General features: G+C 38.4%; 1 protein-coding gene across 4 annotated transcripts in view; it reads right to left on the bottom strand.

Moving 5' to 3' along the window:
* Nucleotides 1-571: 571 nt before the first annotated feature.
* The window catches only part of KCNMB2 (potassium calcium-activated channel subfamily M regulatory beta subunit 2), a 237,865-nt gene continuing 211,016 nt past the window's right edge, over nt 572-27,420 (bottom strand). For 2 of the 4 annotated variants that reach the window (XM_064585162.1, XM_054504318.2), the window contains 3 exons: nt 20,483-20,632; nt 17,455-17,650; nt 572-4,537 (listed from right to left, as the gene is read on the bottom strand). In XM_064585162.1, the coding sequence (XP_064441232.1) occupies nt 4,253-4,537; nt 17,455-17,650; nt 20,483-20,632 (631 nt within the window). In that variant the 3' untranslated portion in view covers nt 572-4,252. Of the gene's footprint in view, nt 4,538-17,454; nt 17,651-20,482; nt 20,654-27,420 lie in introns of all 4 variants that reach the window. The other 2 variants (XM_064585154.1, XM_045903361.3) reach the window with 1 other exon arrangement.

Genomic DNA, 27,420 nt, shown 5'->3' on the forward strand with positions numbered 1-27,420 from the left:
AAGTTGATGTCATTTATAAATTTTCATTTATGTCATAACCCTGGCTGAATGTGTGATTTTCTATGATTTTATATTCTAAAAAATGAAGTTGCTCTTTCCCCATTCCCTCCTCCATTTTTAAATAAAATAGCACTAATAGAATAAGTTAGTGACACAGGAGTACTGATCTGATTTTGTGTGAATTTAATGGGTAGATATTATAGGGAGGCAGATTTTAGCCTGATATCAGGAAAACTTTCTGGCATTGTCTTATTAACTGGTAACCTATCCCATTGCTGGCAGGATTCAAGTAGTAACTGTCCCTATCACTAGATTATCCTGCTAAGGATGTTGTAGAAGGGATTTACGCATTGGTGTAGATTCTGGGCAAAAACGACATTTTAGAGCTATTCTATTCTAGCTCTAAGAGACTATATACTACTAGTAGTTATACTAATACTATTAATACTACTTCTACATTTTGCTATTAATAGTAATAATTACCAGTTGTAAGCATGTATTATATGCTATATACAGTGCTAGACATTTTACATATACATCCCAGGTAAGCCTCGTATCGACCCTCTGTAGATATTATGCTCACTGGTGTGGATTAGAGACCTAATTGTTCTCTATTTTTTTCTTCATGTGTGTTGTCTTGACCTGTCTAGTGGACTACAAACTCATTCTTAGGAGAGAAGTAGTGTCATATACTTTGTATTATTCCTTACAGTTGCTGCAAATATGGAAGGGTGGAACAGATGCAGCTTAAAAGTTGTGTGCTCAGTTCTGTTGTGCACGTCACCCTGACAGGTTTTTCAGAAGACTCCTGAAGCTTTTTTCCTGAGTCAAACTTCCCAAGTGGTACATACATTGGAATGGTTCCTGCAGAACTCTGAGATCATTCTTACTGAATGTTTTACAAAGGGAAAGGGAAAGAAGTAGAAGTTGGGAAGAGAAGGAACAATATCCAACCTGTAATCACCTCCTCTTCCCCACCAGGACAAAAATTCCCTTACTTGCTTGAACAGTGTTCATTTCAGGATTTTGGCAAGGCAGGGGAGGAAATTTAATTATGCCTGTGAATGACAGATCACTGTATTAAAATTATTGTTTTAACTCACTGGAATCAATTGCTCATATTATTTTGTTGTCCTACAGATGTCTCTGTTAATGTCAATGGAATGATTATAGTGTCAAGATGTTTCGCCCACTGAAATGTGATAAGATGTTTATGGTTTGACATATTGAAAATAACATTTGTTATATAAATGCCAAGCATGATCACTCTCTTGGTCATTTACAGCAATGAGAAGAGTAACATGCTGGAACCCTAAATGTCACATGGCCTACATAAGAGGTATTTTATGGTTGCCTACATCGTCATTACGATCAGTCAGCTTTCTATAGAATCATATTTTTTATTATGGCTATTTGCAAGCAATCATTGGTGTATTTACCATTTTCCGGGTTTTAATATAATTGTAACTCAGGGAATTTGAAATCCATAAAGTTTTAGATGGGATATGCCAATTGGATAATGAAAGTGATTTGGAAGCACAGATACTCTGTGGGGGATATCATCTTTGTTGAGTAATGTGAAGGCTCAGAGTTCTGCTTCTGACAGGTGTAAATAAAGTTTGGGCCCTAAAGAAGGGGCATGTGGCTTTTGGGGAATATTAGCAGGGAGGCTGCTTTTTAATCCATGGATTAATACTAGTAGATTCTATTTGAGGATCAGATCTGTGCTATGCAGGTTGGGGAATGGTATTCATTCTTCCTTCCACACACCTAGGATGAAATGCTAGTGTTAAAAGGGAACTCAGTGGTCAGCTGGCCTCACATTCTAATCCTACAGTCAAAGAAATCTAGAGACTAATCAAGAAGCAGAAGTCACCTAGTCGCCATGTCTTGAATGACATCTTTGACTTCTAGTTCAGTGGTCTTTCTTCTTTACCCCTCACCCCTATAATTCTTTCTAAACCTTAGCCTTCCTCGGTCTTATCTAAAATACCCCAAAGCCATGGAAATGGTTACTATAATGGAGCAGCTACAAATTGGGTATTTTCTCAGCTCTCTGCCATCTTAGTTTCTGTGTAACCTTGGGGAAGTTACTTAACATCTCTAGGCTTCAACATTCTCCTCTATAGAATGGGAAAATAATAGTGCTTCCTCCAATAGGGTTATAATAAAGATTAAATTATTTAACATATGCAATGTATTTAAAACATTATTATTAATCGCAGTTTATTTGTCTTTAATAATGAGCATTTAATTGTGTGTACATTTAAATTACTTAAAGGGCTGTTTTTTATGGGAATTCAGAAAGACACTGAATTAATGTTAATGTTTTTTTGGTGTAATTATTTTAAGATTTCTTAGATCTTATCTGAAACATCAATTGGGAATTTTTAATTACAAGTCCAAAAAAAAATAATTCATCCTTGGATTATTTGAAGGGAAGCTCAAGGAACATTAAAGATTATAAATTTTCAGCTCCATAGTCACAAAGATTTTCTTATCATCTTCAGAATTATGTTTTTCAGGTAGGGTAGGAATCGAGTTTTCCATCATATTTTCAAGCAATATTCCTAATATTGTTTGAAAGTTGTGTATGTTTGTGTGTTAAAGGAACTTTCTTTATAATCTCTTTAAATACCTTTAATGATAGTGAATCCTACATTTTTGGACTACTGTGGGCTTGTCAGCTTAGAATGCAAGACGTATTCAAATCTTGCTGATGTAATGGATTTTGTTTTTTAAAATTTTAATTACACATTTGAAGCCCCAATTGCACCCTAAGGATTTAAGTGCTTATGGAAACTCAAACTATGAATTACACTATTGCAGGAAACTTTCCACTTCATCAGATTAGTATCACCATGCATTCCACAAATACGTTTTGCAAAATTTCCCAATATCTAGAAAACTTTGATACTATGTTATAAAAGGGTACTTAAATATAGATGAGAAAGATAGATGTTTGTCTTCTCCTTTTGATATTGATGTTAAATAAAAGATGGAATGTTTTTGTTTAAAACCAATCCCTCATTCTGCACCCACCTCCCCACCCCCGCATCCAACACAATAAGTAAAGGGCAATGTGAACAAAGTCTTCCTTTAGATCTGTTATTCATTTTAAGTGTGTGTTAGGAAAAAGGTCTACTCTGGGTATAAAATCTAGCAACAAAAAAGAGAATTGTAAATAGAAAAATAAAACATGTAGAGGAGACAAATATTCTGTGCACACAGATTTAAAATCCCAATGGGGAACACTTGTCAGAAAGAGAGACTACACACACTCATTAATTTAAAAATAAGTTCCCAAAGAGTAACATTCCAATATATTAATTTGCCACAATAGATTTATCCATTGAAATCAGTCCACCAGTCTTGACCAGCAAGTAGGATCTTAATTTTACCATCTAACAGTTCAATTGAAATAGAATAAAGATTTTCACATAAATATCTTAGTGACATAGACTTTCCTGGTTGACAATGGTAAATTTACTCAACGTTCAGTCAATTCACAGGTAATGAAACTCTTTGTTAAGTGTTATCTCCTCACACAGTAGCAGGGTCTTAAATGGAAAAGGGTTCTGTTCATTTTCTATTTAAATCACAGGAAGAGATTATAGAATTGAATAATGAAAACAGCTTATTTTTTGGAAATCAGTTAAAAAATCTGAAGTTATGAATAGAAAATAATAAAAGAGAAATAACTGTCTGGATTTCCCCCCTTCTTTACAGTGATATGGTAGAAATATAAGGAAAATGCTTGACATCCTTTAGTTAGGAAATCTGGTCCCTTTACTTGCTTACAGGGCTCAGTTTTGAGTAAGAAAAGAAAGAATATTTTTGGCTGCAGCTTTAGTAAACAATGAATGATGAAAAATATTGCAGAAATGTCTTCAAGAGATCAGACAATTGAGAACACAGACTATATCACTTTGATATTGTCTACATTCCTCCACAAAGCTTGGCAAATGAATAACTGAGCCCGATTTTGGTGGAACGAGACAAGGAAGTACTAGTTCCAGCATCAAAACAAGCTTATGAAAACAACCAACCAACACAAAACAGTTATTTCTTCTCCTGAATAATAAAGACATCATGTTTGCATATAGGACAGCTTTTGCATTATTGCTCTATGTATAAGAATATACTGAGGAACTCATAACAGACTGCACATTACAAACTTAAGGTTCTTTGGTGAAGAATGAAAGAAAACAGTATTTGAGCTTTAAAGAAAATGATCTCATCCATTTTGCTTTTATCTATTGATCCGTTGGATCCTCTCACAGAGCAGGGAGAGGTACTGTGTGAGTTTCACCATGGCAACGATCACCACGCCCCCAGCCATCATACAAGTTGGCCAGAACAGTGAATGGAACAGCACGTTGGAACTGTAGAGTTTGGTTAGGATGACACTCTTCTGGTTTCCTTCTGGGTCAGAATAGCAGGAGAAGTGTTGATACTTCCTGAAGTTTTCCATGACGACATTCACCAGGGACATGGATTCTTCAAAACTTTTTCCACACTTAGGTATATAGGAGCACTGTGGAAAACGAGATAAACTGTCACCAGAAGGTACTTTCTTTGTACATATCTGATACTAGGAGGAGATGGGATACTGAGGTCAACTTAATGATCTGTGAAATAACCATGATGGTTATTCTTTTCATATTCAAACCAGTGTCTCCAGAAACCCCAAGACCTCACATAGTAATAAAAACAATGTTTGTAGCTGTCTGACCCAGATGTACCTAAATAGTTCACTCATGTATAGTTTAATTGTTGATTAGAATTGGATGACTCCAGTGGATTCTTTTTACCATAGCTGAGCATGGTGAGTTTTAATTATTCCCTATTGAACCTACTTTAACATGGAATCAGAGTGTCAATCTTTCTGTCTTTTATCTATCCACAGCAGTCCCTGTAATATCAGAAGCTACCAGGTCTCTCAGGGAAAGTAGTTTATTCTTCTCTTTTTGGCTTGGCTTAATTTATTCAGCCAAGGCAGCTTGGTTACCTTGCTACTGTAGTGAAGGAAATAGCTATACCTCCAGTGAGTTTCTGAAAAAGAATCCTGGAAAGTACAGAAATACTGAATAGTTAAAGAGCTGTGATGAATTGTTGGTGCCCAGTTAGCGTGGCAAAGTAACTTTTTCCATAAACCAAGGAAAAATAAAACAGAACCAAATGAATTTACTTTTCAACCATCATTCATCTGAAAATTTACACTATCTTTTCTTTGATCTTTTCCCTCTCTTATCTTTCTTGTTATAGCTTTTCTACATGTCTCTCCTTTCTTCCTACATACTTATGTCCTTGGATTTCTTTCTTTGTATCTCATTTCCTTCCTTGCCCTGCCCTGACTCCTCACCTCACTATATTTTCCCCTCTGTTCCTTCTTCCTATCCTTTCTCCTTTCCCTGCCCTCTCTTTTCTAGCTACAGAAGGAAGTAAAGAATTTTGAGTTTTTATGATTTATTGCATATACTTTTTACAATATTTATTTATTTATTTACATATTTGTTTTAGGGGTACAGGTCTGTGATTCATCAATCTTACACAATTCCGAGTGCTCCCCATAGCACATACCCTCCCCAATGTCCATCACCCAGCCATCCCATCCCTCCTACCCCCCTCTACTCCAGCAACCCTCAGTTTGTTTCCTGAGATTAAGAGTCTCTTATGGTTTGTCTCCCTCTCTGGTTTCGTAGGGGAAGGGAGGGAAAAATGCATATACTTTTGAACACACTTTTTTCCTAATTTAAAAAGCAGTCTTTAAGTATATGAAATCTCTATGACCCTTTTCCCTTGGTCTGTAAATGGGCAGTGACAAAACTGATTTTTTGAAAAAGTTAGGAAGAAAGTGATTTAAGTCACTTTTCAGGGAGATGTGTGAGTCCTAAACTAACTCTTACCTCTCTTTATAATTGCCTCCTAACAGGAAAAAAAAAAAAAATCCGTGCCTATAATTACACACATTATCAAATGGTTAATTTAACTGATTTACCTGAATTGGTTTGTGACAAGATCACAGCTAATCTATATAATGTTTTGGTGTAAATTAGAAAACTATGCCCCCTCTTTAGAACACTATTATTTTCTGTTGAAAATTGTCATAATACACTGATTTTATGAAAAAAAACCTACTTTTTTTTTTACTGCTGTTACCAATTTATAAGTCATGCTTACCAATATTCACATCTATGACTTTTACCATGTGACTGGTACCCCCAAGGTTGTGCAGTGCACAGCTCCCACAACTGTATGTGGAGACACAAATGAGGTGGGCTAATGTTGAACTTTGAGGTACATTGATGGAAGCTTTGGGGCTGGGATCCTGGAAGATCTATAGATTTCACAGGTAGAAAATATAAAAGAAATGGAATGAGTTTTGCTAATGGAGTATGTTTGGATTACTCTTTTCTTTCACTTTATTGCTGGGCACGCAGGCACCTAGCTTTGTTTATAGTGCTGTAATCATTGGATTCTTTGACTCTAAACAGCAGGAAGATTCTTATTTAGTTAAGAATGGAGGTTGAGCATGCTGGTATTTATGGTAAACCAGGCTTAAAGTAATGTTCTCATAGCAGGGCTGGTTGACACCTTCAAATTTAATCAGCTAAGAAGAAATGTGAGTACACTCATAAATATGAGTACAGCAGAGAGCTGGTGCTAGCACGACATTAAGGGTCTGAAATTATTTCCAAAAAAGCAGAATTTCTCAGTGAGTTACAACCTAGTATAAAATTAGCCTATGACTCCATGAAACAAATTTTCTACCAGTTGGATGTCTTTGAATCAAAGGGTTTAAGGCAGGATGGAGATATCTACCTTGATCATTTTTTTCCTTCTTCAAAGCTGCCTCATGTCTTTACAGTTTTTAAAAATGTTACCTGAAGCAAAGCATTAAAAAAAAAATCACAGATAAGCCATTTGTGGTTGAATTTGAACAGAACCAATTTAGATTACAAATGCTCAGGCTTCTGTATATTTTTGTGCCAAGACAGTTTATAGTAGTAGTTCCCATGGCTAACAGGACTAAGTTATTGAAGTGATCTCAATAAAAATGGCATTCCATTAAAAATGGAGTTTTTTCTTTTCTTATGCTCTTGTGAATTGGTCTGGCTTTTAATTTTTTTTTTTTTAAAGAAATGTTTGTCAGTCAAATGACAATAATTCTGTCACTAAGTAAGATTCTTCCAAGTAAAATGAGATATAAAGTACTTTTGAGACCGTCTAGCAAGGTTGCAGTACAGGTTTAATACTGCTTATTAAAGTTTCAAGCCTTCAGGGTCTCAAATGTGTGTATTTGGAATGGCCAGATAAGGCACGTTCCATACATGATCGGACTGACTCTACCATATGTCAGTCATTCATTTACTTTTATTATTGATGGGTCCTTCTCTTGTCATTACTAATGCATGAGATAGTATAATGAGCCCAAGTTGTGTTATCTAGATCTGGTTACTATGTTTCTGTAGGCAATTTACTTTGCTCCTCAGAATCAACTTCTTTATCTGCATAAAGGGGTTAACAGAGACTTCCAGACAGGGTTTGTGTGAAGATTAAATGATGACTATGCATAAAGCCTCAATAAATTTTCACCTACATATTTTCTTACTGGAGTATCACATTGTCCATGTGATCTTCTAAAGCCTTTGACCAAGTGCCACATATTAAACTCTGAAACCTCTAAGGAGGGCGAAATTATTAGTTATGTGGTGTTCACAGGGGCAGTCCTGTTCAAAGGCTCTTATCTTATGTTCCTAGCTTTTGTGTCCCAGGAGATTTGACATTTTGTTGAATCCTGTACTAGGATTCTAGGTTTCTTTCTCTATGGCTCAAACTATAGCCATGTGTATGTTCTTGAGGCTGGTATGAATTTGGGGTGAAGATTTAATGATCTCATGATTTTATCACATGTTTGGTGGATAATTTTATGTGATTGATTTAGAATACACAGAATGCATTTCAACAAATGGAAACTTTACTATCTATGCTTACTTGGAAAATGTAATGTAGACTGAAAAGATTAAAATCCCAGCATTTTAGATCATACTTTTTTTGGTGGGAGGTGTGGGATAGGAAAGATTTAACTTTTAGATTCTTAGTGATATATAACATAAAGGAACATAAGAGTAATCATTTTATATACACAAGACACTTAAGTACTAATCAAAGTATGTTAATATATACATATTTTTTTTTTCCATGACCTCGGGTTATTCTTTCTTTTGTGCCTTAACATATGGAAATAGAAACCTTGCAAACCTCTGAGGCAGCCATTCAATGGAAGATTTAGTTTCACATCTCTCTTCTTAATCCAGAGTTTTGTTAATAAACCTTATTGCTTTCCCAAATCCCTTAAATTCTCCTTAGTATTAAAAACCATAGAGCTCGCCCACAGGTATGACCTTTCCTCTCCCAGCTGAAGAAACCCAGCTCATGGCAACTTCTTTTGTTCCCTTCCAGGGCAATGAAGGTCCAGCAATTGCATCTTTTCTACAATTCTTTGAAAAAGTGACTGAAATTTTTCTTAGTCTAACTTCCAGAATCTTACACATCAATAGAGTTATTTTTATTCTGATGATGGACAGAAGTTTTGAGAAACTACCTGTTGGGCTTTGCTTAGACATGCTTTGCTGTGCATGTGAAGCAAATAGTGACAGGCCTTCACCCTAAAAATAAAAGATGTGTGGAGAAGTGGGGGCAGGGGAATGGGGATGGTTTGGCTGAATAACCTCATGGGTCAGCCTTTTTTTTTTGTTTTTTATGATGGTAGAAAATGAACTATCAATTCTCAGCATCATCTCAAGGGAAGGGTTTATTTTTCACTTGTTCTTTTATAAAAAGAGAAGGGGTTTATTTTCAGAGAGGGGTTAGAAATTTAATGAAATCTAATCAATGTTGATTGTCTCTAATGTGTCAGGTAGCGTACTAGACAGAGCCATCAAAAACAGAAACAATACAAGATAGGTCATTAGAAAGAAACAGGAAGATATTACAAAACAAGGATAGGGTGACACAATGGGACCAGGAATGAAGCTAAGAAGGTTTTGAGTAAAGATATACCCTTCACAGAGGTGGGCTCAGAACTTGTTAGTAGCCCGAGCATCCTAAGCCCACCATGACCATGGGGTAAAAACAAAAAAATTGCTCATGTGAAACAGACATATTCTTGGTTCTAAAGTCAGATGGACCTCTTTCTAGCGTAGAGATCAGCAGCTGGAAGCCTTGGGTTACTCTGGTCCCCACGTGTATTTTGAACTTCCGAGTTGTTTTTTTTTGGGTATCAGTAATGGGCAGAAGAGGTGAGAGAGTAAATTCAGATGTTCCTTTCTTTCCCTTTTGAGACTTCTTGTTTCTTATCATCACTTCTAGAACAGCGAATCCCACAAAATTTGGTTTAGATTTGTTTAGTTTGCACTTCTAGTGTCTGTTTGACTTTGGCAAGTGGAACTCTGAAATGTTTGGGAGAGGAAAACAGAATTCACACTCTGCTATGCACAAACATTTCTTTCAGTATTGAGACACAGATCCCTCCCAAGAGACGTGTTCCTTTTCTGTGTTCCAGAGCTTTCACCTTTGTTACGACATTTCTGCTTGATTTAGAGTAGAGAAGAAGTTAAAAGGACCTAGGAAATCTACTAACTAAATAAAAGTCACCTGGAGCCTTGAGATTACTTAATACCCAGATGGCTAAACCATGGAGGCCAGCCCCTCCCGGGTCATGATGTATGCAATTAGGCCTAAAGTAAGTCACATACCTCTTCTGACCTTGCCCTTTGCCATGGTCCTCTTTCTCAGCAATTGGAAAGGAGCAGATTCCTTCTCCATGCGTTTCTTCTTGATGCTTAGTGCAGGCTTCTTTGGGGCACACTCTTCCTTTCATTTCTGCACAAAGGTGCTCTGGGCTGTCCCAGAATTTAGTTTTGGGAGCAATGACTAAACTTTGTCAATCATAAAAGTATTTCCGAATCTCTGGCCCATAGGTAGTTTCAGCAAATGTCTAATAGATATCCTTCAATTTAAAATGCTAATTATGGGAATTTCATCTGTCACATTTTCGGGCATGTTTCCCCCCACCCCCTTCCCCTTTAAGGGTGCACTTCTATCTGTTTAGTATCTATTCTGTGTAAACTCGTGCTGAATACACATCCCTGCCTTCCCTATGGATCACAGATAATTCTATTCCTTGTGCAATGGCCTTTTGATCCTAAGCAGCTCTTGGGATATGATGGAATGGCATGGATTCTCACCTGTTCACTAAAATATGCCATCCAAGGATAAATATTTCATAGAATTAGATTTTTCATCTTTTCAAGAGGATGCTCTAATGTTTTTCTCTTTAAGAGACAGCAGGATGAGATGAAGAGACTTAGATTTTTATTCAGACCTAATTAGTTAGTGAATGTGTGACTTTGGGAAAATTATTTCATTTTCTGAGCTTAGCTACATTATTGCAAAAAGTGGAGATAATAGTGGTACCTAATATGTGGGATTGCTACTGTAATTAAGTAAGTGAGTTCATGTAAAATATTTAATATGATACAATGGCTGGCACGTTGTAAACTCTTGATAAAATTTGACTATTATTTTAGGAGTGTGGTTTTAGTCAGGATTAAATGAGATGATTTTTATAAAGTTTTTACCCGAGTGCTGGGGACACAGTATATAGAAGACACTTGATAAATGTTTGATCCTTTTATTTCTTACCTAGATTTTCAACTTCCTTCCATTTCTTTCCTTTAATCCTTACCCTATCAATGCAATGCAGAGGAATTAAGCGCTTCCAAGCTTTGCTTAGGATTTTGGGATCTCACAACATCCAAACTCAAAGCTAAATGAAATCTAGAGCAGTGGTTCTGCCACTGTCTGGAGACATTTTTAGTTGGAGGGAGGATGATGCTAGACATCTAGTGGGTAGAGGCCAGGGATGCCGTTAGATATCCTACGTTGTACAGGGCAGAACCCACCCTCATAGAACAACAAAGAATTATCCCACCAAGACATTGGTAGTGCCAAGGTTGAGAAACCCTCGTCTAGATATGCATATTCTCTGCATTTAGGAAACCCAGAAGGCTTCCAGAATGGGTGACGAAGAGAGGGACGGTGGTGAGTTTGGAGTTGCAAATACTTGGCTAATTTATAGAACTTATTCTCCACCAAAAATAGCTATCTTCCCCATGACAATTATCTATAAAATAGAATAGAATAGAATATGGTACTATCCCGCATACCAAAGAATGGATGTGATATTTGTTCTTTGTCCCTGTTTCTGGAACAGAGGTCCTAAAACCCTTGAAATTTCCTAAGTGATAAGAGCTATAAAGGTGTCTTTTGTTAGGTTAATAAGGTTACTTTGGGATGACACTTAAGGATGGGGCTGGCTACCAGGAGAACCCCCCCCCCCATGTGATTAGAGGGTTAGAACTCTCAGTCTTAATCCCCTGACCTCCTGGGAGAAGGGATGGAGATTGAATCGCTTGCCAATGGCTAATGGTTTAATCACTCATGCCTATATAATGTAGCCTCCATTAAAGACTGATAGAACAGGGTTAGGAGAGCTTCCAGGTTGGAGAGCGCGGGGAGACCTGGAGAGAGTGGCATGCTTGGAGGGGGCTCTGTGCTCCTCCCTGTATTTAGCCCTATATGGCTCTTCCATCTGGCTGTTCCTGAGTTGTACCATTTTAAAATAAGCTGGGACTCTAATAAGCAAAATGTGTCTCTGAGTCTGTGAGCGACTCTAGCAAATTAATAGAGCTTAAGGAGGGGGCTGCTGGAACTCTGATAAGCTCTGATGAGCCTGGCATCTGAACTCCAGGTGGGGGTAGTCTTGTGGGACAGAGCTCTTAACATGTACAGTGTAATGCTATCTCTGGGTAGATAGTATCAGATTTGAGTTGAATTGTAGGACACTCAGCTTGATGGTGTGAGAAACACCCCCTCTTCCTGCCCCACACACATTGGAATTGCGTTCAGAACCCCTTTAATGGATATATTTTCTTGTCTTATACCAAACTTCATTTTAAATCCACTCTCAGACCAGATAGTCATGTTTTGAGAATCCCTGGTAGGCAGAATAGGTTTTAAACTCCCAAGGGAGATCAGCATTGAAGAATTTAACAACCATAGTGAATTAATTCTCAGCCACTGTTTATGATTCCTCTGATGGAGGAATCATAATCCTTGCGGCCCTGAGAGGCAGGGGCCCTTGAGCCCACTTGCAGCTCCCTGGAACGCTCAGCCAATTGCTCTACAAGAGCATGCCCGCTTATCAGCTTAAGCAGCTCCAGTTGTAATGTTGACAAGAGGCTGGGCACTGGGTTTAAAGGTTGAAAAAGAAAGAGTATATGAGAGAGTGTGAAAAATTAAAAATAAAATTCTTTTGGATCTTTTCTACAAAGATACAGACAGCTTGACTGTTTCTTTTGCCTCCTGTTTTCTCAGATCAAACTTGGTCGGTAATGCCTTATGTATCTCAGTAAAACTCTGCCCATTTCTTGGTAACTCTGGGGAAGACTGTTATTTTTAGTGAGCTGGGAGGAGGGTAACAGGAAGGAGGGATCCACATAGAGATTATTTTTATGTTTTCCTCAGGAATATCCTGAATATTCCTCATATTGCATGAAGACTGTGCTTTAATGTCCTTCAGATGGGGAAGTAACTGTACTTTTAATACATATATTTCTTTCTTTTATTTTTTATTTTTTAAAATTTAAATTCAATTAGCCAACCTATAGTACATCCCTTGTTTTAGATGTAGCATTCAACAGTCTGTCAGTTGTATATAACACCCTGTACTCATTGCATCATGTGCTCTCCTTAATGCCCATCACCCAGTTACCTCCCCTCTAACAACCCTCAGTTTGTTTCCTATAGTTAAGAGTCTCTCATGGTTTGTCTGCCTCTCTGATGACTTCCCATTCAGTTTTCCCTCCTTTTCCCTACGGTCCTCTGCCTTGTTTCTTATATTCCACATACTAGTGGATCCATATGATAATTGTCTTTCTCTGATTGACTTACTACATGTATTTCTGATTAAAGACAGAGGACGGCTATCCAGGTGTGAAGAACTGTGGGGCCAGGAAGGTGAGCCACCTCTGGTGCCACCTTTTCCTTGGGAGTGTATGCTGATTCTAGAAGGGAGCTGAGAGTCTAGAAAACTGGATGGCATTTTGGACAGCCTTGCAGAGCTGGGGGCAGGAACCATCATTGAGGGCCTATCAGATAGGGAGCCTGATGACCCCCCATTCACTTTGTGTTGGGACCCTAAGGACTGCATCCTAGGAATAATGGCAACCTGAAGTAGACAGATCCTCAAAGGGACTTGAGTTCAGACTTGTATATCTCAAGTTTATGAAGTCAGAATGAGGTGATCACATATGGCTCATACACTCAGGAACCTGGCAGAAGCAAATGGGAGTACTTTTTGGAAAAGATGACATGATGACCTCATCCTAGGCTTAAAATTATTTTTATAAATGATTTTGCAAATATGATACCTAATAAAAAATAACCAGACATTACAAGACAAACATGAAAATGAACAGGAGAAGAAAATCAAACAGCATTGGTACATAGCAGCCTTGGATATTGAAGTCCTCAAGATAAACTTTAAAATAACTATAATTTTATTTTTTATGTTGAAGGACTTAAGAGACAAAAATGAGGGTATTTCAGAAAACCAGAAATGGCAAAACAGACTCCGATGGATATTCTCAAAATGAAAAAGACAGTACGAGAAATTAAGAATGCAATGGCGGGGGTTAAAAGTAGGTTTGTCAGAGCTGAGGAATGAATTACAAATTAGAAGCTAGGTTAGAATGCAGAATGAAGCACAGAGAAATTAAAAAGAGGGAGAGTAAGTACACAGGAGATACAAAGAGAAAGCTCGGCATAGGGCCAGCTGGAGTGCAAAAAGGAGAAACAGAAGTGAATCGGAGCAGAGATCATATTTGTCCAAATACTGACTGAGAACTTTCCAAAATTGATGAAGAACATCAAAGAACACCAAAGGAAGCCCTGGGAACACCAAGTAGGCAAATAAAAATAAATGTATACTCTGCCACATAACAGTTAAACCATGGAAAACCAAATCAAATGACCTTTAAAATAAACCAAGATTACCTTCGAAGAAGCAGCAATTAGCTGAGAGCCGATTTCTAAGTAGTAATAAAGCTTGCCAGAAGATAATGGAATGTATCTGAGGTGCAGAAACAAAGTACCAGCCAAGTTAGAGTTTTATGTTCAGTAGATGTATCCTTCAAGTAATAATGTCTGCATGAACTTAGAGTATCTATTGGATAAAATGGCAATAATATGTAAGTTGAGAAGATAATAAGTAGGAGTGAAGATGTTTTAATGTCCTTAAGTAGTCAAGATTGCAAGTTGTAATCTCTAGGCTAAACCCTAAAAGAATGGTAATACAACAGATAACTTCCAAGAAAAAAAAAAGGGGGAATGGGATTATAAAAATAATCTAGTGAGGAAAGGATGGTCTTTTCATAAGCGGACGTGGGCAAATGGCTGTCCACAAGAGAAAAAAAGAAACCCAGAAACTAGACTCCTGCATAAAAATCAGTTCCACTCTAAATGTACTCTAAATGTGAAAGGAGATGATACTCTAAATGTGGAAGGAGAACTAATAACGTTTCTAGAAGATAATTTAGGAGAGCGACTTTGTGAACTCAGGACAGGTAAAGACTTTTTAAACAGGACAACGAAATGCCAGAAAAACCAACCAATCAACCGAACAAAAAACCCAAAAACCAAAAACCAACCAACCAAACAAAAAAACCCCCCAAAATCAACAACAAAATAGCTCCCTCCCCAAACCCAAACATCAAAACAACCACCACCACCTCCACAACAGCAAAAACAGATTGACAAAATTTGACTATATTAAAATTAGAAAGTTCTTTCATTCAAAGACATCATTAAGGGAGTGAAAAGGCCACAGAATGAGAGAAGATATTTTCAACACATAAAACCAACAGAGGCTCATAACTAGATATAAAAATTCCTACAATGAATATGAAGAAGAAACAATCTGACAGAAAAATGGACAAGGGACTGGAACAGAGATTGCACAAAAGAGATATCCAAATGGCCAATAAATAAATGAAAAGGCAGTTGGCAACATTAGTCATCAGAATCCCAAGGAGATATCACTACATTAGCTAAAATTAAAATTACAGGAGATACCAAGTGTTGGTAAGGATTTGAAACAATAAAAACTCTCTTATCTTTAGGGTTGGTGGGAATTTGGAAAACCGTTTGGTATTTCTACTAAACTTTCTCAGATAGGTGTACCCTGTGATCTAGATATTTCATTCCCAGGTTTATACCAGACAGAAATGTGAATGCTTATACATCAAGAGACATATACAAGAATATTCATGGCACAATTATTTGCAGTAGCCCCAAAATGTACATGACTGAAAATGTCCATCAACAGTAGAATGAATAAATAAATTGACACATTCATACAATGGGACATGATACAGTAATGAAAATGAATTGCTAACACCAAGTGGAAGGGCTCTAGCAAACGTTAAGTGTTATGTGAAAGAAGCCAGACACAAAGGGAAATATTCTGTGTAATTCCATTTATATAATATTTAAAAACCAGACAAAACTAAAAGATGATGTTTAAGGATATATGCTTAGGGGACGACACTACGAAGAAAAATACAAAAAAAAGTAATTGCCATATTGTCAGGACAGTTGTTATCTTTGGCATGGGACAGAGCCTGTAGTTACTGGGAGGGGGCATGAGGGATATTTTTGTGGTGCAGGAAATGTTTTACTTCTTTACTCTCGTGGTGGTCTCTATAATAAATGCTTGAGCTGCACACCCTTTCATTTCTTGCATGTTTCAGTATGTGTGTTATAATTCATGGTTAAAAGCAAGGTAATGTGGCAAATAAACCAAACGATGAACTAGTATTATGCTGACAGCAGACAGATACAGGTCCTAAATTTTTAACTGAGCCTTCCTATGGTAGGTTCACTCCCTGTTTATAGCCTAAATAATGCATTCACAGGGCCGTAGTGATAAAATGTCAAAACAAGGAAATGGAAATTTGTCCTACTTTTGGATGCCTCTTCACCTTTGGCCAATTTCCAGTTCCACAGAGATCTGAGAGTTTTATAGGCATTCACCATTACAGGTCAGCTTTGATTTAAAGATCTGACTTGAGGGAAGATCTTGAAAAACAAACACTTGTGGGAGAGCTAAGCTTTATATATTTGCAGAACAGGGTTAGGATTGGTATTATTTGTGGCTGCCACAAACCAAAGGAAATCAGAGCAGACATTTTCAAAAGACAGACTCTGAAATATTCATTATGTTCAGTCCTCAGAGATACCGGCAAGGATTTTTTAGTTACTGTGACCAAAAGGCAAGGTGGATTTTCTTACTTTGTGTCAATATATCACAAAGCAAATCCTATGTTCTAGCATCTAATTTACAAACCACTGCATTTTTTCCCATACATATGTATCATTTAGGTGCTGATAATTGTGATGAAAATAAGTTTTTACAAGAAAGAGTGGGGTTCATGAGGGTTGTATCCTAGTAATGAGGGCCAACTGTCCTACTGGAGAGTAGCATCAGGTTCTCTTGGCATATCTAAATTGCTATCATAAATCCAAAGCTCAATATATTTAACTTAAAATTGATAATGGCAGGTGGGTTCTGTTGACACTTTACTGGTGATCCTAGACCTTATAAATGCAAGTGTTATGTAGAGCTTTCATACAATACACATTTGTTGAGCATCTACCCCATAGATTTGAATATATCAGTGCTGGAAAATTCAGCCTCTATGAACATAATATATAAAAAGAAAGAAACACAAACACATACACTATGACCATGGATTGAAGGGTCCCCCTGTGCAGGCACTGTGGTCTGCTCCATACCTTACATACACAGCTCTGATCCTCAAAATGACCTTGCAAAGATGTTAGAGAAAAGGAAGTTGAAGCTCAGAGAGATTAAGTTACATCCCTATGGCCACAGCACAAAGTGACAATGACTGTGGGAAAGGAAAATACTGTTTTACTCCAGTGCTCTCAGATATATGATGAATACCTGTTTTTTTTTTTTTTTTTTTTTCTGGCTTGTATGACTTGGACTAAGCTGCACATTTGCTTTGAAAGACTCAGTCTATTTGTGTATAAAATGATAGGATGTTTACTCTTCTAGATGAAAGTAAAGGGTAAATCTGCACTACCACAAAATGGAGGAATGATTTGTCTGCAACATGCACAGAAAATAAATGTCTCCCAGGCAAGAGTCAAATAGTTCTGTGAAGGGATGAGGCAGGGCCTGCTTCTCAGTGGTATTTTCCTTTGAATGCTGGCACAGAGGAACTTCAGAGGGAGATGGGCTTAGCGTGGGAGCTCTGTGGGAGGTGACCGAAATGTGGTGTGTGTGCGCCACGCTCTTACCTTCTGATTGATTTTCATGGTCTCTTCGGTGTGGTAGAGAAGGAGCTTTTCACCAGAAGAAGTCAGGTTAACGTATACCTGGAGGCAGGGGTACTGAGAGAGTTTCCAGCAGTCCGGACCACAGCTGAAGGAGCAATTAAATGTTTCTGTGATGGACGCATTCACCAAGGTGCATTGAGACTCCTCAGTCCACACGCTACAGAGAAAGGGGAGAGGGAACAAACACAGGCCTGGATACTAAGAACGAGGAAGATGTCATCAGAGGGGATCGTCTGTCGACTCCTTAACCTGAAGAATCTTTTCCAGATCTATCATACAATCTATTTGTTAAAGTTTACGCCTTTGAATAGAGTAGCTTTAGGCCAACTGCAATATAAACATGAATAAACTTTGCCTGCCACTTGAAAACGTTTCCAGTGACTTCTGTCAGACGTACTATAATATCCAGTGCTTGGTTTAAGTTAGGTTCTTACTTCCTTCTCACATTCACTGGTAAGCATAAGGCATCTTTTATATCGCAACCTGTATTCACCCTGAGCTCTACCTTGTAAGCAGCTTCCTGCCACACACCAGGCCTCACTTGTTATGTCTGCCTAGTTGGTAGGCAGTGAAGGTGTAAGGGAGAAAGGGAAGGGAAGATGACAAAGGGGTGGAGGGGCTTGACATATAACTTGACAGACAGAAGGACTGTGATATATTTCTTTTCTTTTTCTTTTTTTTTTTTTTTAAAGATTTTATTTATTTATTCTACAGAGAAAGAGAGACAGTGAGAACAGGAACACAAGCAAGGGGAGCAGAAGAGGGAGAAGCAGGCTTCCCGTGGAGCAGGGAGCCCGGTGTGGGGCTCAATCCCAGGACCTCGGGATCATGACCTGAGCCGAAGGCAGACGCTTAACACCTGAGCCACCCAGGCACCCTCTGTGATATATTTCTTTACAGTCTTTCTAATAAGGGAGAAAAGAGAACTCCACCCTTTTATTGTACCCAAAGGAATCACTTGTGGCATCTGTCTTCACCCTACTTGGTGCTTTATATACATTTCCAAAACTTTGTAAGGTGGGTTAATTTTTTTAAAAGGTGAAGGTCAGAGAAATCAGGAAACAGGTAAGGGCACACAGCTAGTAAGTGATGGAAATGGTGATTCTACCCACTCCTCTATTTCTCGAAGACCCGGGCTCATTCCATGGCTCTGTGTTGCCTCCCTTTGAACACAGTGGCAAAGAGACCCTTCTATGGAGATAATGGGTTCATGTCAGTGCCCTAGGAACCTCTATTAGAAAGATCAAAAAAAGGAAAAAAACCCTCCAGCTGCCCATTGGTTAGTTTTTCATTCCAAAATACTTATAATTTTATGATCAAGGATAATATTTGTGATTAAGAAGTGACACACTGGCAATCAGTTTTTTTTTTTTTTAATTTTATTTATTTGAGAGAGAGACTGAGAGAGAGAGAGCATGAGATGGGGGAGGGTCGGGAGGGTCAGAGGGAGAAGCAGACTCCCCGCCGAGCAGGGAGCCCGATGCGGGACTCGATCCCGGGACTCCAGGATCATGACCTGAGCCGAAGGCAGTCGCTTAACCAACTGAGCCACCCAGGCGCCCACTGGCAATCAGTTTTACTTCTGGGTATAAGCTGATTACCATAATGATCAGAAAACAGCACATTTTCTTTGCAGATTAATACCCCCTCCTTTGGCTGGACATGTGTTGACTTCCCTTTTCACGTCCGACTTCATGCCAGGCCAGGATACTAGCCCTTGCCCCCTCCGGTGTGGCAAGTTGTATTTTCCTAGGGCATGGATGGTCAGGTTTTGCTTATACAAAGGGGAACAAAGTCTCAGATGGTTCTAAGCAGGTGTGAAGATCTGAAGGCGGTTTGGGGATCAGTGAGCACTCAGGCCTGAGGCGTCAGCGCTTTCCCTGAGAAGGAGCACAGCTGAAGACATCAGAGCCCCAGCACAGAGCAGCCACAAACGGGGAAGATGACGCCTTAATTTTAGCAAATTACTGTATTTCTGCTACATTTTGCTTCTAAAACGAAAGTATTAATTTAAGTAGAGAAATGAATGCCACAAAATCGCTTGATTCTCTTTCAGAGCGAAATCTCAATTTTTCATTGGAAAGGGCCTCGTTTCTTTACGCTGAGCCACTGTGAGACTTTCCCCATTAGTTACAGCAATACCAGGCTGCCCTGTCCTCAAAGCATCCAATTTATGGACAACAGTTAGCTAGAGAGGCTGTGGGGATTTATCACGCGGCTTACTCAGGGGGAAGTACACTTGCTGTTTCAGTATTTAATGGCCTCCCTATCTATTCAGTAAACCTAGGGCAAATATTAAAATAAAAAGGGTTCAGACTCTGTTATTGTTATAAGTTGATGCATAGCAGTGTTTCTCAGCCTTGACAGCACATTAGGATCACTGGGGGGAACTTTGAAAGATACTAGTAACTGGGTCCCACTGCAGACCATTAAATCTGACCTTCTGGGGGCGATGGTGGGGGTGCTGGGCATCAGTGTTTTTTAAAGTTTCTCAGAAAATATAAATGTGCAGTTGAGAACTACCGAAGTGTGGGGTGATGAAGAGGGGCGTGGGCTAGAAAAGGAACGATGGTGGAGAGCAAAGGTGTGAAGAGGCAAGAATAGGGACTCTGGAATGAGTGGGATGTGGGTTTGAATCTTATCTCTGCCATACGCTATTGTTGTGTGATATCAGGCAAATTATAACTATCTTGAGCCTCAGTTTGGCCATTTTTACAATGAGTGTATTCATATTGAACTTCCCTTATAAAGTATTCATGAGCATTAAGTCATGTCTGGAAAGTCCCTGCACATAGTAGGCAGCCTATACACAGAACTATTCTTATCATTATTATTTAATAACATTATTAAAAATATTACGTGCCAGGCACTGTTCAAAGTACTTATTGGGAAAGAAGGTGAGGAAGAGGACCTTAGGGCTGATAAGCTATGGGAGAGGAAGGAGAAGGGGAAGACCAATAACCGTGTCCCAACAACCCAAAGGCATTACCTCTGCATGTATGAGCGCAGGAGTGTGATTCCCAGCAGAAAGTACATCATGATGGAGCAGACCATCATGGCCAGTCCCAGGAGAATGGCCCGGTCCTCTCCTGCCTTCAGTGCTGTGACAGTTTTCCTTTTGTCCAGGAGGTCATGGTCCCTGATTTTTTGGTAAATATTTCTGAGGTTGAAAATAATACAGTCTTACATGAAGTTCACAGTTAATCAGCACACCCCTAAAGAGTGGGTAAGTCTCTGCCCATGCCTTCCTAGGGTAGAGGGGCCTAGAGGAGCCCTCCAAACCTACCTGAATGCAATCAGATCCCAGCATGTGACTGACAATTGCCTCCCAACACACACGTGTACACACCAACCTTGAGCAGAAAAAATCACCCTTCTTTACTTGGGGCCCGTGTCTAATTGGAAATGCTTTTTCCTTCTCTTAAATCTAAAGAAAGAAAGCACTCCCTTCAACTCTTAAAATACTGCTTTGGATTTGCCATTTAACCTCCAGCTGGTCATCATTGATCTTTTTATACTCTCTGAATACCTAAGGGAGCATTAATTCAAATAAATGGCAGTAGACATCAGAAATCTATCAACTTAATACCTTATTTCCCTTCAGTAGTAATAGACAGAAGTTATTTTGGTTAATATTTTTCTCAAGCTTAAGGTTGCTTAGGGCTCTGTTGACTTGAGATTTATAAGCAATGTGAAAATGTGGAGTGGTGACCCAGTCTTTTTTTTTTATAGATATAAAACACTTGATTGAGTTTCGAAAAATGCCAGTCAGGGCCAGACTCCATAACTTTGGATAGTTTTATTAGTACTTTTGTTTTTTATTTTAGAGCTGAAACTTAGGGTAAGAAAGAACATGAGATTGGACCAAACTGGCTCCTGAGTTCAAAACCCGACTTCCCACTTACTACCTGTGTGATCAATGCAAGCTCCTCAGTCTGATTCCCAGTGTCCTGCAAAGTGGGAATAATGTTTAACTGCATAACAATGGTTAAATGAGATGACCTAAGTAAATTATCCAGAAGAATGACTGACATGAAGCATTTAACAAGTGCTCCCATTGGAAAATGGGGTGGGGGGCTACAGCTCCATGACAGGAGCATCAAAATATCCTAAAATTGCTACAATCTTCCAAAAAATTTCTAAATGACAGAATGGCAGGGAAATGAATAATGTAGAAAGCTTATGAGTGGAAGACTGGATCTGAAACAAGATCTGGAGGAGAAGACAGAAAAGAAGAATTTGCTGGGGTGCTGGATGCTTGGAGAGATAAGTGAGAAGTGTGGGATTCGGTAAAACAGATGACCAGGGAAGGAGCAGCTCGGGCTCCTTTAGTTTCTATTTTGAGAAGGGAGCTTTGGAGTACAGGGGTTCAGGAGTAGGGGAGTTGCTGGCCTTATTTAGGGCCTGGGAACAGAGAGAAAGACAAATAGAAAGCTGAAAATGAAGAAACTCTTATACCCCAACATACACAAGAATAACCAGATTTTCCTTTAAATTTTTTATCACTAGTCATTCTTGTTGCTTGGAAAAGAAACCAGAGTAAAATCCAGAAAGGAACTTTGCAGGGGAGGGAAGAGATGCCTGTTATTTGTACAATTGTGTGTATATTCAGGGCTTCTATTTTGCTTTGTGCTCCAGGATGGCCTTACTGATATTTATGGTTTGCATGCCATTCTGGTTGGCCACTTCATTCTGGGCTGGTTGTTAGATATTTTGATTCCCTGTAGAAGTGTGAGAACATGTATGGACTTAATATTTATTTCCAAAAGGTTATAGGGTATTTATTAATCTAGTTATTAGAGTGTAAAATTAACCAATTAGCTTATTATTATTTAAAGTTCTCTTCATGAGGTAGTTTATACAAATCTACTGTTTCCTTCAAGAGTGGGCCCATTGTAGTAGGAGAATCATAGCTAAATAGAAGCCATCTTTTTGTGGTCATGTTCTTCCTACCTTCCCCCTCTTCTCACTCTCTATGCTCATTATCTTCAATGCCAGAAGTCCTGAGAGTCCGTATCTTCCACTATTCTCCAGCTCCCAAGCCCAATTCCTCCAGACTAGCTGCTCTGCTCTGTTTTTGACTTCCATAGGCTGGCCACCACCTGCCCGCTAAGTTTTTCCATTTGTTTCCTGAGATTTCCTTTGGAAAATGAAAGATTTATATCAAAGCTCTTTAAACTTGACTCCTTCTTAACTTGAATTAAAAAAAAATCTGTGCCCATTAGCTGCCAAAGCCAGTAGTAGGCAGGAAGAGATGGGCTCAGCCTCTGAGTGACTTCAAAGAGCTGTTGTAATGTGATGTCACTAGGCTATTATTTATCAAAATGTATTTAATTCTGATGGCTGCCTCTGAGATTTGCATTTCCTGCAGATGGAATCCAGCAAAGGAAAACAGCAGTCTCACAGTTCCAGAGGATTAGGCTGTCACTCCACATCACTTATGTCAGTCCATACCCATGAAAGATGCAGTGTAATCAGTCAGTTATGTCACCAGGACAAGAAGCATATAAAAATGATTCAAATGAGCAATTTAAAAACAAATCACAATCTGGAAATGGTTAACAAATGTTCTTCATATGCTCTGAAATTGTAGAGAAGAAGGAAAATGATTGGTTTCCACACAGGCCAAAATGTATCAAGGAAATCAGAATATTACTCAGCAAAAATAAAGTGGATGAGTTGGGTGGGCCATACCCATGAAATTCATCAATAAATTATTATTGAATTCATGGATAAATTAAGGAATGAATGATTTGGGAGAACAAAGAGCTCAGTTTAAGTCCATACACTTATCTTGAGTGCTGATAGCCTCTAGTTCCTGGGGATATGGCCCCTGCCCAAGACAGACATGAAAATAAATATCAACATAGGGTAGTGAATTCAATGATGGAGCAATTCACAGAGTGAGTACAAAAGAGGAGTAATTTTCCTCTAGCCTGAGAGAGCAGGACAGGAAGCAATGAGGCATTAAGGTTAGGGAAGGCTTCCTGGAGGTAATGCCTTAAGCAGAATCTTTAAGATTGAATCAGAGTTAACCAAATGAGACAGGGACTCAAGGGGATTTCAGACAGAAGGAATCACATGAACAAAGGGATGAAGATTTGCAACTGTTTGGTGACTGTCAGAAACTACAGACATTTTCATATTACTGGGATGAGTGTGGGGCCAGGGAAATGGGACAGATGAGTTTGGAAAAGTGGTAGGTCATGAAGGATTTTGGAAGTCATTCTAAAGAGCTTGGCTTTTATCCTGTAGTTAACAGAAAGCTGTCAGAGTGACATAATCAGAACTGAGTTTCAGAATGATCACTCTGGCTGCAGTGTGGAGATTAGATTAGAAATGGAGCAAGACAAATCAGAAAGGATTAGGAAATTTTTACTGTAGTGTTGGCAGAGGATGATGAGACCTGGATATAGGATTGAGGTAGGATAGATGGAGAGAAAGGGATATATGGAGAAATATGTGGAGATAAAACTTTAGGGTTTGGTAATTGATAGAATGTAGAGGATGATGAGGAAGTCAGAAGGATGTAGTTTAAATTTATGCCCAAGTACTTGGCTTGGATCACTGGGGAAATGGTCAAAAGAGTTAAAACTGGGATTCTTATGTCCTTACTCTTCAGGGTTTCCAAGAAAGGACTTTTGCTGCTCTGGCTAAGAAGGGAGAGGCTGATGGTGCCTTTATACATTCTTGCCCTCACAAGCATAGTGTCCTAAGCTCAGGTGGAGGAGTGACTAATTTGATTGGTGAGATGGGCCAAAGCCTGACAGTCAAGGGGCCAGGTCTATCTTTGGGGTGAGTTTGAATATCATCATTCATGTATGGCACAATTTTTAAAAAATCCTCTTGGACTTGTCTTTGTTCAGGCCTGGTATGCCTTGGCCTTCCTTTCTCCAGGTAGTAAGCCCCAGTTGGGGAAGGCAGTATTCACAGCCTGAGGCTCATGGTTAGTTAGGTGGGCCCTTTCACGCCAAGCTGTCTTCAGTGCTATATTTCAGGCTTTATACTACGAAAGCTTGTGCTGTGGGAGTTACTGTGCCACTACGAACACAGCTGGTATTTTCTCTCTCTTTGGTTCTTTGCATTTATTCTCTATGAATCTACCTGAAAGGGGGCAGGGGAAGACACAAGGGAATGAAGGCCAGTATGGTTCAATGAAGTAGAGGTCTCAGGAGGAAAAGTTTGAGGCATGGCTATAAATTTGGTTTTGAATATGAGAGATGTCCAACAATGGGAAAAGAGCATGAATTTGGATTTATAAGTTTGATGCAGATCTAGCCTTGGTATGTTCCAGAAAAGCAGTATGTTTGAGCTCTGTCGAGGCAGTCTTGGCTTCATGGTGAACTATGAATCAATATGGTGGATATAAGTCAACATTTATAGATGGTGACAGCAACAAATAGTAGATATGTACAGTCTTTACTACATGTACAGGAAGCATTCTGTCCAAATCTTTTTGGTGAATGGGAGTTATTAATAAATGTACAAGCCAAATCCAACAAAAGTCTGGTAATAAATCCACAAGGCAAATCCAAGTATAACAAAATATCTTGCATAGAGATGGATTTTCAATTGTCCAATAAAGCTTTTTTTCCCAAGCAAATTTGGCACAATACAATTTTATTTCGAACTCCATATCTGGATAGCTTCTTAAAGTTTGATATTAGGACTCAGTCTATAGTTCATAAACCAATTATTTATGAGATTATGTGATAACAAACATGGCTAGAAAGAGTAAAGTGTGTAAGATTTTTCTCCTTAGTCTTCCCTATTTAAATTCGGATTCCCCTGGTAGTTAGCCTGCTGGGAAAAAAATATTCAGATTAAGGCAGGGTAAGGGTTATTTATTAATTCAAGATTCCCCTGGTAGTTAGCCTGCTGGGAAAAAAAATATTCAAGGTTAAGGCAGGGTAAAGGTTATTTATTAATTCATTTGTTTATTTGTCAATATTTTAAAATCCTCATAAGATGAAACACATCATGCTGAGTTCTGGGGATACAAAATGAGTAAGACATGTCCTGAGGGGGCTGGGTGAGAGACCAGGAAATTGATTTGAGAGAAGAAAAGGAAGCAAATCAATGTTCTGGGGCCATTTGCCAAAAGATCAGTTACTGAATAGCTAATTCACCAAGAGCCGATTTGCTGAAGGATCACTTTGCTAAATGAATAGTTTGCCTACTTTATTACACTTAACATAGACTTATTTTAAGGAGTATTGTCTTAAGTATAGTAAATGAATATGCATGCCTTTTTGTTATGGATATTGTAAGATTGATTCAATCAAAAAGTAAATTTTTCTTATGAATATATATTTTTTAGCAGCATTGTAAGATTTGACTTTTTTTCAAAGCTAAGCTTCCTAGGGAGACTGAGTCTCTTTTTAAATATATTCTTATGAATACATTCACAGATATATCTTTCTTGACTCTGTGTGCGAATATATTCTTCTAATAGTTATAACAAAAATTTAGTGTTTCATTTGGGAGAATCTCAGTTTACACCTATTTTTTTCAAAACTTTTTTAGAATCATTTGCTGTTTTCCTAACATTTTAGCATCATTGAGATTCTTATGGAAAATTTCATACTGACTAATTTGATAGATTTGCCAATTTTATCAATTAACCAAAATTTGTTTCTTTTAACTATTCATAAGGTTATGGTAATTAATTTTGGACAGGAATTTTAACAGCTTTTTGAAGATTCTGTAAAGTTTCATTTGAAAAGTTTTTTGTTTTTTTTTTTTTGTCCTTATAACATCATCTTACAAAATGTTTAAGTTGTCTCTGCTCTGGTCCTGCTATTACAACAGGAGAGGTCTGGGTAAGAATGGTGGGACCCTCTGCTGGGGGAAAGTTGAAGAAGTTGAACTGTGTGTAATGTGCAGTTTGGCAACATGCTAACCCATAGAACTATGTACGGTTACAATGATCATATTGAGTTTCTGGCACATAGCTAAATTTGAGAAATTCATTGAAATAATTGGCCTTTTTTTTTTTTTGTATAGTGGCTTCAGGCAAATTGACTATCACTGTGTTGGGTATTCCTTGAACTGGGCATTCAACAGATTGGTGGTAGTAAACTGTCCCAGGGCTATGCTTTATAATCAGGAAGGTGGTGTAGAAGTGTGCCAATGAAGGCTATAACTTGATTTCAGCAGCAATGATTAAGGGTTCTATAACAGACTGAAGTGAGTTTTTGATGAGCAAACAATTGAGAAAGAGAAGGGTATCAGGCAGAATGTGAGAGATTAGTAGTTGAGTGTGGTTGGATTCTAGGATCTGGTGGGCGGGGGAGGCAGGCAACAAGCTGGTTACATACGCAGGGGCCAGAGGTAAGGGACCCTGTGTGTGTTCTGAAGTTAGAAGAACCACTAGAAGAATTTAAGGAATGAAATGATATAATTACATTTGTATTTTAGAAAGATCACTCAGTGTGGCTGGTTGTTTAAAAAAGTTTATGTCTGGAGGTAGGGAGAGGCTGATTCTGAAACTCTTCCCATGTTTCAGGTGTTTGATAAAAAGGAGTGGAAAAAAAGGAGTAGCAGAGGAGATGAAAGTTTAGATCCAAGCATCATTTGTGTCCAGAATAAGTAACACTGTGTGTTTTAATGAGATTCTCTCCTCAGAGAAACAAAAGACACCGAGAGTGCTAGAACACAGAGAGGGCAGGGAGATAGGTCCAGAGCTGTGAGAGGACCTGGGGAGGGTGTGGAAAAGAGAAGTAGAGAGGATATGAATAAAAGTAAATAATTCTGTATATCTGAAGTTACTTGGGGGAGATGCTTCAGAAACTCATACGTAATAACTAACATACTGAATATTTATATTTACGTCATTTTGGCCTAATGAATACTGAGCTGCTTAAGAATTAGAGCCAGACCACATTCATCTTTGTAGCCTCAGTCTCTTGCATTTATTAGGGTCAC

Source organism: Mirounga angustirostris, unplaced genomic scaffold (assembly GCF_029215605.1).
Source record: "Mirounga angustirostris isolate CCGP_5_RB_7025 unplaced genomic scaffold, mMirAng1.0.hap1 SCAF_1, whole genome shotgun sequence".
In the NCBI taxonomy this organism is placed as follows: domain Eukaryota; kingdom Metazoa; phylum Chordata; class Mammalia; order Carnivora; family Phocidae; genus Mirounga; species Mirounga angustirostris.